Here is a 14,845-nt window from a genome sequence, read left to right as displayed (position 1 = left end):
TTTTATTATCCATAAGACCAATATTTATTGTTGTTGTTGTTAGTAAGTAGTAGTATGGTTCTTTTGAAACCATTTTCATTGACAAAAAGGAAACATACTAGTACACATTGTCTGAAACATAAGTAACTCAATGTTAAATACTTGTTTATTGAAATGTGTAAAATTAATGTATCACACTCAGTCTTACTAGAGCTACATGGATATGATAATCGTCATATTTCACAAAACCTTTACATCACCATTTAACCAATCTTTATAATTATTAATGAAACAATTAATAATTATGTTTTGCCACCTGTCCAGCAACATTAATTATATATATATGAATCTTTGGGTGGACAGTGAATCGATTTGCTTCACGATTCATAGGTTTTCAATTCGATTCAAGAATGATTTTCGCAAATTCAGAACGATTCAATTAAATTCGATTAACGATTCAATTCTGCATTCTTTAAGTGCATTCACAGGATTATTTAAATGCATCCCCAAAATTCTTCAAATGCTTAGTCAGGGGGCAAATTACACAGCAGCCTTTATGGTTAGACAAGCATAGGTTAGAGGGGAAAAAACAACAACAACAAGACACTTTTGTTAGATGCTAGTTTAATGATGCTATGGCATGACATGGCATTTGTAGAAATGTATGTAAGCCAAGATTTTAAAAAAGTATGTATAGGCTAACATTTTGTGTGCGTACACTATGACCATGAAAACCCTGCTACAAATGCATTTAAGATCAAGAAGAACAGACGTGAAACTGAAATTTTCATTAAAAAAAAAAAGAAAAGCTTTACAGTCAACAATCTCTCTCTCCCATGCAATGACGTAACCTTTAAGAAAACAGAACGGAGCTAAAAAAAGATAATCACTGGTGTTAAATACTGATAAATCTATTGGCATCAGGTGTTCAGCATCACAAAGATGATAAAGAATTGATGATCCTGGTCATTCTCCAGCACTTCTCAGCCTAAACTCATCAGCGTCCTTGGATTGAAAGTTTCTCCTCCAGCCATTTATTTAACCTGAGCATACGTCACATCACTAGATCCAGCAGCTGAAAATATGTAAATGAGTTAAAAATGCTCAAATGCACATTGTTAAATTTTTGCATATTGAATTTTATTCTTAGATTCTCAACAATGCTTGTACTGTAGATGCAGTTTTCAGTGGCTCGTTGTGAAGTGTGATAGATGTTTTTACTTTGATACTCACCTTGATGGGTCTCCAGGTTCAGTTTAGAGTAAACAGTGTCTGAACTTTCACTGGTATTTCCTAAAAGATGCCAACTGTTAGTGTCACTAGTGTTTACTGTGTGTCCAATATTCATTTTATATTCATAACATCTCTGCTTCTACAGAGAGAAGAAAATAATTTATTTTAAAACAGTTATACGTTTGACCAAAATACCTCAAAATCAATTGATTGTGATTTGCATGCAATGATATGGATCAGGCTGATTTCAGAACTGTGTTTAGGAAAATATTGGTGGTGATTGTTGCTATTTAGTGTCAGTGTTGCCAACTTAGCAATTTTGTTGCTAAATTTAGCAACTTTTAAGACTACCCGCAACTTTTTCTTCCAAAAGCACAAATTTTGCTATTTTTATAATTTATTTGGCAACTTTTAACAACTTTTGATAAGTGACTCAAATTATAAAAAGAAACATTTATAATTAAATTATGTAAAAAGAGAAAAACAAAGATGCCTAGTAGTACACACATCACGTCAATTAAGTTATGCTATTTGCCATTGTTTAATTTAATAGAATTTAATAATTGTTCATTTATGATACACTTTGTTAGTAGCTTGTACTTGCGATTGTTGATCAGTCGGTATACTGTAAGAAAAAATATCTAGAAAAACTGAAAATGTACTAGTAATTTTCCAGGACATTATACATCATCTGTTGTAACCCTGTCATCCATAAACACAGAATACAATACGTAATTAAAAATGCAGGTAAAAAAAAAAACTTTAGCACACTAACTAACTACTAATACACTGCTTAAAACTATCATTGTTCAGAATGTGTAGTTTTACTTGTTTACTAGCTAATAAAAACTTTATAATCGTTCAAAAATATGTATGTTTTTTTGATAATGAAATGTCTAAAAAAAAAAAAATTTGTATTTAAAAATAGCATTTATATTATTTTTACGAACAAATCTAAATTAACATACATTTATATATATATATATGTGTTCATTTACATTTGTTCATAAAATAATATAAATGCTATTTTTAAATACAAATTTTTTTTTATCAAAAAACGTATATATATATATATATATAAGTTCAAGTTCAATTTATGTATATAGCACATATAAAACAGCCACACGGCTGACCAAAGTGCTGCACAGAGATTCAAAGACTAAATAACTAACTAAAAAACAGAACAATTAAACAAGAGCTGGGTCTCAGGAGGTTTTAAAGTGAGTTCTGAGTAAAAGTGTACTATTAATCTCATAAATTGTCTTATGTAGCATGATGTTAATGTTAGATCTAATGCACCTGCAGAACAGGTCCAATTCTTCTTCATAATGCATTTTATCATAATACTTCATGTAAGGTCGTACCGTGCGACTCCACCTCACACCGGCAAGGGATAGTAGTAGCTTTTTATTTATTTTTTTCATTGATATGTTTATTATTGAAATGTTGTTGTTATATGCATGTGTTAATTTTATTTAATTTCTTTATTTTCTTAAATATGTGGGTAGATAGTATTTATAGAGTTGTAACTTTTTAGTTTTAGTTACTTTTTCTTATTTGTAAGTCGCTTTGGACAAAAGCGTCTGCTAAATGACAAAAGTAAAAGTAAAAAGTAATAGTTGGGTAAATGTATACTGGGATTGAAGCGATGTGGATTGGTAAACATTTTATTTTATATATATATATATATATATATATATATATATTTATTTATTTTTTTTTTTTATTTTTTTTTTGTCTGAGATATGATGCAGTGACTCACATAATGATGGCATCACACAGTGATGCCACAACGTCATTTAGCAACTTTTAGCAGCAAATCGACCTTCCTTTAGCAACTTCCCCTGAAAATGAGTTGCCAACACTGTTTGGTGTTGTGGGAGAAATTAAAATCAAAAGGGCTTTTTACCCCAGGGGTCTTTAGCTCTTCTGAACACTAGTGTCATGATCATAAAACCACAAGAAAATCAACTTTTGTTTCAATTTACCTTTGTTTTCTTTGTTTTTCTTCTGTTTCTCTGTAGATTTGAGTTCAATCTCAGCATAGGTGAGTTCTGTAGGTCCACTTACAATGTCTACAATGAATAACAGAGAAAAGAATAAGATAAAGAATAAGAATATCACAGTGAAATATAAAACAAAGATGGTTTTGATTATTTAGAAAATAACTAGTGCCTTATTAAATGATCAACATGATATAATTACCTTCTGTAACATCATTAGTTACCTGTGCTTATGTCTTTATTAATTGTTGCATCAACGGAGTCATAAATATGAGCAGTTCCTGTAATAAAGTAATGCCTCTAATGAATTTAAGCCCACAGAAAAATATTGTTTTCATGTTGACACCGACTTAAAGCTAAACTCAGCAAAATATGTAATGTGCCATTAACATTATAAATTACGTATACAATATTTTACGAATTATTGATAATTAAGATTGAAATAAATCTAATTGGAATATAAATGTCAGTAAAACAAATATCATATTACACTTTAGAAAAGGGGGAAATGATTTAGGGTGACATCTTGTTAGTTGGAAGTTATTTCTAAGTATCTTCAATCTCAGCTTGTAAAGATTTATGGTTATTTATTTATGGTTAATGGGTAAAGACTGACCAGACATGAGTGATTTATATCCCTCTTCACTCTGGTTCTGCTCTGATGTCTGACTGCTCTTCTGCTGTTGACTGACACTAGAGAGAGACTGAGATCCTCCACCTAGACAAACATAAGATGTGCATGTGCATAAAGGGGTCAGAAAAAACAAACAAAAAAAACTGACTTTAATCTCCTTTATGCATACATAAATGGATAATTTGCAGGGATTAGTTATTTGGAGTAGCAAATGCCCAGCAGAAAACTACCCCCCAAAAATCAGTCTACATACAAGTTTTAGATCGGCTAAGATCAGACAACCAGCTTAGGCTGTTAGAGGACGACAGGTCACAGGTTTAAGAACAGAGTCTGCAAAAGTGTCTGAATTTTAATATAGCAGAAGATAGACCTTTGTTGTTTCTGTAGCGCCACAGCAGGACCAAGAAGACAATGATCAAAAATATGACGGTCAGTCCAGCAATCACTCCAACTATCACTGGATCGAGACCAAGACCATCAGATCCTGATGGAGGAAGCCGAGATGAATGCATTTTACTGTCATATTAGTGCTGTATATTATACAGAAGCATTTTAATAGTGTTTATATTTCCTACTCTCACCTGTGACTGAGATCCAGCTCTTGGGTGACTCTCCTCTCTCTGGGTGTTTGCAGGAGTAGAAACCCTCGTGTGACTTTGAGACAGTAGAGATGATCATCTCTGTAGTTTGATTCTGGATGAGTGACCCATCTTTATAGAAATCAGCTCTGAGGTTTGGTGGGGTTTGATATTGATATAAACAGCGTAGAGTCAGAGTTTCTCCTTCAGTCACAGGATGAACAGGACTCTCCAGAATCACACCAGCTACAGAAACAGAGCAAACATCAACTGACAAATAGTAAGAATGTAGTAAGGATGTATCAACAATGTGGTGACAACAGCAATAATAATAAAATAATAACAATACATTTTATTTAGAGGTGCCTTTCAAAACACTCAAGGATACCTTAAAGACAATCATAAATTACAAGACAGTAATACAATCAAAGCAACATCTATTCAACATTAAGATAATCCATAAATTAAAATGAATCAGGAAAAGCTCATTTAAAAAGATGAGTTTAAGACGTGATTTAAAAGTAAGAAGAGAATCACTTTCACATTGTTGTGTAAGAGAGTATCAGAGACGAGGAGCAGCTGAACGCTCTGAACCCCACAGTGGTGAAATAAACAGGAGGAAGAACAAGAGAAACAGATGAGGAAGATCTAATGTGTGAACACCAAAAGTGAATTGAATTATTTGCACGAGTAGATTACATACAAAGTTAATGCAAAGACACAAATCAGAGAGATATATGGGCTTCTGCAGATGTGCTCAGAGGAAGAGGTTCTAGTTTATGGAGGAGTTTGAGACCTAACTCAAATAGGACAGAGTTAATCAATACAATAATAATAATGATAATAATAATACATTTTCTCATGGGGGTTATGAAATATGTAAACAAATAAACATGACATGTGGATAAATGACTGCACGATTCTGGATCAATTTAGAATCACAATGATTTATTTACTTTTTTTGGACAAAAGTCGAAGGTTGAGCAATGGCTTAATAGTCTATGGTTTATTAGTCTAGAGGTCTCATTGTCATTCAGGAATAATGATTGCATGGGTGACTGAATTGAGATGGCAATCCAGCTATATCTGAAACATAAAATAAGGGCTTTTGTGAAATTAATAAATACATAAACACAGACTCACAGTGTACAGTGATATTAACAGGATGATATTTCTCTCCAGATTCAGACACACACCAGTACACTCCAGTGTCTGATGGGATGGTGGGTCTGAATGTACAAGTAGATCCTGATTGTGATCCCCACACTGATGATGAACAATCTTCCAGCCTCCAGCTCTCTGTGTATCTTCTCACTGTCCATCTATCAGAGTTACTCTGGTCCTCACAGCTCAGAGAGAGAGAGTCAGATGTGAAGTGTTGAGTTCTGTTGGGTCTGACGATCAGAGAGACTGAAAGAGAAACACCTGAGACGACAATTACAGCTACAGTTTAGAAATCAAGTCAAGACAGTTTTATTGATAAAACACTTCACACAACTTACATTGTTTCAAAGCAGCTTTTCAGAAAAAATATTCAAACTATAGTATCAGAAAATCTATAAGTCATCACTCAATATTTCTATTTAAAACTTCATTAAAACTAAATTACACTTTAAAATATATGTCATTATGCCATCAGCAAGCAAACCAAAGACAACTGTGACAACCAACAAAAACCTCCAAAAGATGTTACTATTGGAGAAGAAAACCTGGGAGAAACCAAACTCAACTCAGGGGTCAGTTCTTCTTTGCCTGTACCGTGTGAAGAACCTAGTAGTGTTTATAGTTAGCTGAGTTTGTTGTATATTAACTTAGATATACAACAACATATAAGATAATTATTAGGCAGATAGTAATCAAACTGTAAAATGATTGATAAAGTGTTTATATGGTTCATCTTATAAAATCTGCTGATGTGCTCAATGAGATGTTGGTAAAGTGCGGATCAATCAAGATGTGGTCAATTACATAAAAATTTAAAAAACTATTTATTAAATAGGTCAGATGATACATTTTTATTACATTTTTATTATTTGATTATGTTCCCTGAAGTCCACTTATGTAAGCAACAGTTTTGCGCCACAGTAATTATATTTTAGTTTTTCATGACAATTTTCATTCATTAGAATTAAACTTTTTTCATTTTATGCAGCGAACCCAGGAATCAAGGTTTTTTTTTTCTGGTTAGTTTGTTTTATTTAGGAGCTGCAAGTAGATGCAGTAACTACACCTGACAGCAAAAGCATATTTCTCCTTTCACACCATTAATAAGTAGCTGTATATTATGTTTGGTCTATTTAGGAGCTGCTAGTAGATGCAGTAACTACACCTGACAGCAAAAGCATATTTCTCCTTTCACACCATTAATAAGTAGCTGTATATTATGTTTGGTTTATTTAGGCCCTGCTATGTAACATCGGACGACACCAGTGCGAGAAGCCGCCATTTTCTCCGCCTGAAAGAAGCGAGAAGCGAGTGAAAGATGTAATGTTTAGTAAATATTATAAATGTAAAATCATAATTCATTGTTTGTGTCCGGGAGTATTTGAGGTTTCATGGAAGGCGGAAATAGTAAAGAGCTTATATTGAAAAATACGCAGACGTGGTTTTCACGTCTTTTCCTCTTAACGGCCTCTTTTACTGAACAGAAGAGGTATTTTTAATACAACGTCCGCTAGTGTCTTATGTCATATCTACATAAGATGTTACATTATCTGCACTTTTTGATGTGTTAATAGACGGTTATCAACACATTTACATGTTAATTTGTTATCTTATTTTTCACGGTTAAACTGAATATAGTTTCCTAAAGGAAGGAAACGGCGTTATGTAATAAAGACTATCTTAATTATTTTGAGGCTGATGAAGTGATAAGTGTTAAAAGTAATGTTTTTCATGTAATATTTCAGACTTGTTGAGCTTGTGTCTTCATTGTGCCCGTGCCGGGAGTTAAGGACACAGAAGCCTGAGTGTGTGAGGAGGAGGTGATTTTCTCAGCTTCTTCAGAAGAAGAAAGGACAGTTTAAGGCAAGTAAACTTCATAATGCCATGCTATCATTTTTTTTTTTTACTGCATTAAAGACATATTTCAGTTTACATCCTTGTCTGCGTGTTCCTGTGTCCTCCCTCGTGTGTGCACCGTGACAATTACATGCCCTCACACTAGTGCTGCCATTATAGCATTCTACAGCGCTGGGGTAGACAGACATTAAACAACCACACAAAGTGGATGAAATGATAAAACTGACTATTTACCTATCCTTACTGATGTGGATGCACCTCTATCTGAAAATGGATAGTTTAATTAAATGTTTTTCTATTTTTAGGCCACTGATGAAGAACAGGCGGTGACTGGGATGAATGCTGGTCAAAGAGGAGAATGACATTTCCCCCAAACTGATGCAACAGTGGTTTTAAAGGAGGACGCTGCTCTGGATGTTGTAAAAGATGTCACATGCTGTGCTGATGGGGCTTCTTCATGACTATATCAATTATGCTAAAGAGATCATGAAAATTGACAGTGATGCACGATCTGCATTCATGGACTATGAAACAAACTGTAAGTGTATAATTTGTAAAAACAAAATATTAAATGTGTTGTTTAGTAGAAGTGGAGTTTACACGCTGTCATTCATACACATGCTCACATTCTTTCACACACACATGCATCTGTTGAATGATATAATATCAGTGTTAATGTTGTGGTTTATTTGTGTACTGTCATGCCAGAATAGTTTGTAAAGAACTTAACTATTAACTAATTGTACAATTATTGTATAATAGTGTTTTGTATATTTTTATGCAATATATATAATTTACCAAAAAAGTCCAATTTTGATCAGAAGTTATATTCAAAAAATGTTCAGTGCTTCATTTATAAACTCTGCAGCTGTTAATGCCATACTTTTCTGCATTTATTCTTACATGCATGCTACTTTATGACTGTTTTCTCTTGTTTTTAATACATATTTACCTTGTGAAAGTGATTCTTTGTGTGATTTTAAAATGAACAGGATTTATTGGTTTAATGCCTAGCTCGATTTGGGATCATTTTAGCCTAGCAATGTAGTCATTTTAATCCATAAAAAAGCAACCCAGTGCTGGGTTCATCCCTTTTTGACCCAGCGCTGGGTTGCCGAAATAACCCAAATTGGGTTGTTTTTAACCCAGCAGTTTTTAGAGTGTAACTACACCTGACAGCAGAAGCATCTTTCTCCATTCACACCATAAAATGTAACCATGACAGGATGAGATTAAGACACATCAAGCTCTAAAAAGATCAAGGAAAATTTCAGTGTCTCGTTCATTCTGATATTCAGTCTGAACTCACCAGTGACCCATAGTGGCTGCTTGTTGCTGAATGTGTTATAGCCTGGTTCTCTTTGGTTTGCTTCACACACATAAACTCCTGTGTGATTTAGAGCAGCAGAACTGACAGTGTAGTTTCCTCCAGCTCCTCTGCTGCTGTCTGAGAGCAGCTCATATTGATATCTGTTGTCTGTATAAAGTGAAAAAGTGCAGTTACCTCAAGACATGAGCAGTCATTTATATATGAGTCTTATAAATGACCTTTGTTGGTATAATCAGAGTATTCAAATTGATTAAGTATTTTTAATCTCTATAATATTTTTATGAAACCAGTTTTTCAGATGTTGCTACATGAAGCACATTATATCTTACTTGATGAGACAGTTTGAGTGAACCAGCTGAATGTCCAGCCTGTAGAGGAGCTGTTAACCTCACAGATCAGAGTCACTGGATCTCCTTCAGTCAACCACGTCTGTGGAGAAACACTTAAAACTGCTCTGGGAACTGAAGGGGAGAAATCACTCATTAATAACATGTTAAACTTGTGTGTGAATGTGAAGAGATGATCAAACTCACCTGATACTGTCAGTTTAACTTCATCACTGCGGTGTGATGTTCGTGATCCTTCTCTCTCTGCTCCATAACAGAAGTATTTACCTGCGTTAGACTCAGTAACAGAACTGAATGTGTGTTCCTGTAGTTCACTGAAAACTAAACCATCTTTATACCAGATGTACTTCCAGCTAGTGACTCCTTCAGCATATACGTCACATCTGAGAGTGACTGTGTCTCCTCTGAATACATGTTGAGCAGGTTTGATGGTCACTGTGGGTTTTGGTGTTTCTGTAGAACAGCAACAATTCACAATAAAAACAATGTGCTGCTTTTACTGTATGAACAGTTACTTGACTGTAAAACACACACATGCTAAATCAGATGAGACTGAAGTGTTGTTCTCTGTAGCTGTTATAGTCGTTTATAAAAGATCTGTCAATATACAATCATTGGGAATTTAGAAACATGAGTTTTTTAACTAAAGTTTTCCAACAGAAGATATTGTCTCTGTTTCGATTTTGATTTCACAGAGAATGTAAAAAATAAATCAGCTGTTTTTGAAAAACTGATGTTTCTTGTCACACCTCAGAATTGTAATATTAATAGTAATTAATAATTCAACTTGTTAAAAGATTGCAATTATAATCAAAATAAAATGTAATTTCTCAACTCTCAGTTGGTTTGTAACAGTTCATGTAGAATCACTCATATGTGATGAAAATAAATGAATCAAATTGACTCACCTTTAGTATGTCCAGAGTAGATGTTTGAAATCAGCACTAAATCACAAAGAGAAAACTCATTACAATGTGAACATAGAGCTGATAATTATAAAGATGAACAAATATTAAGATATTGTGTGGGGACTGTATATGTGTCTAGATGAACATGAAATATTTGACTGGTATTTTATAGATTTGATCACAGCAGAGAACTGTTTAGAGAACTTGAAGGAAACAGTTTGATCACGAGCAGAAGAATAAAGACAAACTCTTACTAACTGTGTACTAGTGAATATTACCATAACAGCAACAATAACTGAACAAACAAACCAACAATAACTGATTCAACAGCATTACACATCACAAAACTGACTGACTGATCAAACACTGATCTACAACACAACAGAGTGCATTTCTCTTTCACAAACAGCACTAACTGCACACTTCTTCTCTCAAACTCATCCCTCACTCATATATCATGGACTAGAGCTGGATCTGAAACTCTGAGAGCAGCAAGAAAAGACACCAATCTAGGAACACTAAAACACTTGATCATCTACATAATATAATAATTCCACTGAAATACATTTAGAGAAAATAATACTCACAGAGCACAAGAGGAAGCTGACTGAGCTCCATACTGACTGAATGATGACAGACGGTTAAAGACACAGACTGTGTTAAAGACTCAAGACTTCCTGAAACCTGCGGTCAGATCTTTAGAAACATCCTGACAGATTAAAGACATACAAATGTACCTCATGTGTTACAGAAGATCTTTTGATAATGTTGATAATCTTGTAACATGTTTTCACAGAATGTCAGACTGAATAACACGCAAGCTTTCTACTGAAATGTTGTCGTGGCCCATTCAGTATTAAATTGAACAGGATTTATTTACTATTATGAAAAGTTGTATTCTGGTGTGTTTAATGAATAAGAGAAATTGCAGAGCTGAAACAGAACAAACATATCAAAAATAGAAATATCTATCTATTTCTATTCTATCAGGCCTCTGACACTGATATATTTGTTCCTGTGAACACAGTTTAATATTCATACACCAAGGCAAGGGATGGACATTGAAACATTTAATGATTATGATTCCAGTTACAACAATTCAGACTACACTGGTATGTTTCACACTGTTACTGACAGTGTTGTGCAAGTTACTTCCAAACTGTAATACATTACAGATTACTTGTTACTGTTATTTAAAAGTAATCCCTTACCTTACAATATTACTGTCTCAGAATTGTAATATGTTACATGACTCATATATTACTTTTTAGTTACTTTCACCAAAATAACTACAGAATTAGAACTTAACATTCTAAAATGACAAAATGTACTGCAGAGCGTTTTACATCCAGTAGAAAGCAATATGATGTAGCATAATGACTGTGGCCTATCCAGGCTACTAACAATATAGTTTATAATTGGCAACGTGAAGGCTCAAGGCAATGCAAGAAAGGATGACAGCCAGAATCACAAATGATCTAAGTCTCTTAAAAGTAGGGTAGAGGTAAAGTGATTATCTGGCAATATCTGTCAATATCTTGGGTATATTCATATTAGACACAACAGGACTATATGTAAACTCCAATGCCATGACAAGATGCAGATTTTTTCTTTTCTTATTGTTGCCATTATTTTATTCACTTTAAATTCAAGCGGTTCACAACACAAAACTGTCATGCACAAAGTGAGCATGATGAACATAGCTTTCTCAGTATAAAGTGCAATTAGAGGACCAACCCCTCAACCTCAGTCATTTTAGGCCATAGAAATGAACAGGCTAAACATAGCCTAAATTAATCCACTTAGGCTACAACAACAAGACAGCTAGCTATTGGCTCTATGAAACTATAGAACTAGACACACTTTTCAATACAAAAATGAAATTTAAGTGCTTGGGCCTACAAGGCCTAACAGGAAGTATGGCTCAGTCATTTAAGTAAAATTTGAAAAAATTCCAGTTCATGATCATGCAATGCTAAATCACACATATGCATATTTATTGTCTGTTCCAGTCAGATGCAAGAGCATACATTCACGTTATGCTGCTGTATATAGGTCTGTAGATGGCTATAACATTTGACCCAGTCCCCAACTCTGTTTTTGGAGATTTACCTTCCTGCAAAGTTCAGCACCAACCCTGAGCAAACACAAAGGAACCAACTAATTAGGATCTGAAGGAGCACTTGATAATTAACAGGTGTGTTTGATCAGGGTTGGAACTGAACTCTGCAGAAAGGTATCTCCAGGAACTATATGATCCATACAGATCTATATGAAGAACATCAGGGATGTCATTATTTCAAATACATTTAATCTTTTATTTTTGTATTTTCAAAATACAAAATACTTTTTCCCAATCAACCTCTTTATTAGACTGGTGTTTTCTTGTATTGATTAGGTTATACAAAAATAAATACAAGATTAAATGCATTTAAATACAACATACTATTACAAAATAATAGTGTTTTGTATTTTAAACGGATGTACTCAAAATATATATATTGCCCATTAATGCAGTCTAATAAGGTTAATTGGAAAAAAAAAAAAAAAAAGTATTTTAGTTTAAAAAATACGAAAATACTAAGATTAAACACATTTAATTTTTTTCAAAGGTATTTAAATACAAAATAATCCCATCCCATCCCTGAACTAGATTAAATAGAATTCTAGCTAGTCATCATGTAAACGTTAGCTTACCTTGTCACTGCTGCTGGTCACAGGGATCTTGTAAGTGTAAGATCTCTGTAAGTGGAGTGGTCGCATGGCAACGCTCGAGATGTTTTTTTAAATTGCTAGTGCTATTTCTCGATGTCGATAATTCTCTCGGGTTTATACAAAGGTTGCATTTGACAATAACGTTCTTCTTGTCCTTATCTCGGACAAAATCGAAGTAATGCGCGTACGTCCATCTCGCGAATGTACTGTCTTCTGCCATTTTCATCCATTAACTGCTTTTCCACTGCGCGTTAGGGCTTACTACGAACCGGGCGGGGCCAATAGCCTCAGACCTCGAGTTCAGAAATCATTCTGCGACGCGTTACAAAGTAAAAAGTTCACGCGTATATTCACTAACCACGAACAGGAAATAGAACGAACTTGCGGTGTTTTTTATTTGTTAATGTCTTGCGGGCGAAAAGTTTGTTGTAACGCAAGCGTTACTGAACATGTACCGAGTAAAATATTACTGAAAAAGCATTAGTAATGCCTTACACTACTGCGTTACAGGAAAAAGTAATACGTTACTGTAATACATTACTTTTGTAACGCATTACTGCCAACACTGGTTACTGAGTAGTGACACGGTGGTTAAAAACTGTAGCAAATCTGAAGAAACCATTATTATTATTGTTTTTTATGTTTAGAAAGATAGCCTACATCAGACATGTATTAATATTTAACCGAGAGAATGATGTGAAAGCTTGCATAACATTGTGTGTGAAGAGAAGCTCATGTCAGTGGTTTTCAGATCTTGTTTTGTTAGTTCTTCTTTCAGAATGTTGGTAAAACTAAACGCATACAAATCAGTTGAGAAGCATAAATATTTATATATATATATATAAATATATTTTTTTTGTATCACTTTCTATGGAGCCTATATTTATAATACATTATAAAGGTATTCCTAAGGCAATATAATGAATGGATAATGCATTATAAAGTACCTTATAATATGTTATATCATCTTATAATCATTATAACAATTATAATACATTATAATGCTTACACATTTGTGCTTATAACTTAGATAATGAATATTTACAACACAATGAACACCATATTATATCTACTTTTACATTTATAATGGATTATATATCTTGACATTGTTTGTTTAAGATCTGCACAGTATCTTTCTACATCTTGTAAGTGGTTAGGTGTGGAGTGTTATTTGAGTTTTCCCTGTGAGGCTAATATTCATTTTGATGTGAGCTAGTTCATTTCAACTGAATAAAATGCAATCTTTATATGTTAGGTTACATTTTATTTTGATGGCCCCCTTAGTCTATTGACTATAAGCAACTTTGCAACTAACCCTCATTCTCAGTAGAGTATTAGTAGGCTTAGGTTAAAGGTATAACCACTCTGCATCCTCCGAGTTAGTTCAGAACTGACGAGTTTGTGTCTGTGGGTTCACTAAAATCGGCCTAAGTGTAATTCCTGTGCGATACCTGGTCCCTAATGAATGAAGAATTGAAAGTATGGGATTTCCAGAATAATCAAATATCTAAATTAATATACAATCGATGTCTGTGATCAGTTTTTAATTATAAATATTGCCTAAATTTAATGATCACTTGGAATTGGAGTCAGATTGAACACGGAGCTAGACTAAAATTTAAACTAAATCCAGATAAATTCAGATGCGCAAGTAAAAGACCGAACATGCATTAAACCTTCGACCAGGCCGCTGAATTCCGGTGTTTGGGCTAGCGGGTGCACGGAGCATTACAGTTAAAATAATTTCTTAATATGAAATTTGAATGGCATGACAATTAGATTAGACTGTACAGAAATTAAAATCTAAAAAGTAAAAAAAAAAGTAAAGTCGTGACGTATTGTCAAGTATGGTGACCCATACTCGAAATTGGTGCTCTGCGTTTAACCCATCCAAGTGCACACACACAGTGAACAAATGCACGCACACACACACACACACACCGTGAACACACACCCGGAGCAGTGGGCAGCCATGCTGCAGCGCCCGGGGAGCAATTGGGGGTTCGGTGCCTTGCTCAAGGGCACCTCAGTCGTGGTATTGAGGGTGGAGAGAGCGCTGGACATTCCCTCCCCCCACCTACAATTCCTGCCGGCCGG

The 14,845-nt window shown here is 34.2% G+C and overlaps 1 protein-coding gene across 1 annotated transcript; it reads right to left on the bottom strand.

Moving 5' to 3' along the window:
- Nucleotides 1-109: 109 nt before the first annotated feature.
- LOC306875275 (Fc receptor-like protein 2) lies at nucleotides 110-12,796 on the bottom strand (the record flags this gene model as incomplete). Its single annotated transcript, XM_079425747.1, has 14 exons — nucleotides 110-1,054; nucleotides 1,213-1,272; nucleotides 3,201-3,287; nucleotides 3,440-3,496; nucleotides 3,832-3,933; nucleotides 4,220-4,333; nucleotides 4,431-4,673; nucleotides 5,571-5,852; nucleotides 8,758-8,925; nucleotides 9,108-9,239; nucleotides 9,312-9,578; nucleotides 10,034-10,069; nucleotides 10,621-10,717; nucleotides 12,731-12,796. The coding sequence occupies 14 exons, from the start codon at nucleotides 12,794-12,796 to the stop codon at nucleotides 1,014-1,016; spliced, it is 1,752 nt and encodes a 583-aa protein (XP_079281873.1). The 3' UTR covers nucleotides 110-1,013.
- Nucleotides 12,797-14,845: the final 2,049 nt, after the last annotated feature.

The sequence above is a fragment of the Barbus barbus genome (genome assembly GCF_936440315.1).
Source record: "Barbus barbus genome assembly, chromosome: 9".
In the NCBI taxonomy this organism is placed as follows: domain Eukaryota; kingdom Metazoa; phylum Chordata; class Actinopteri; order Cypriniformes; family Cyprinidae; genus Barbus; species Barbus barbus.
The sequence above is the reverse complement of the archived record's forward strand: the minus strand, read 5'-3'. Positions and strand labels throughout refer to the sequence as shown.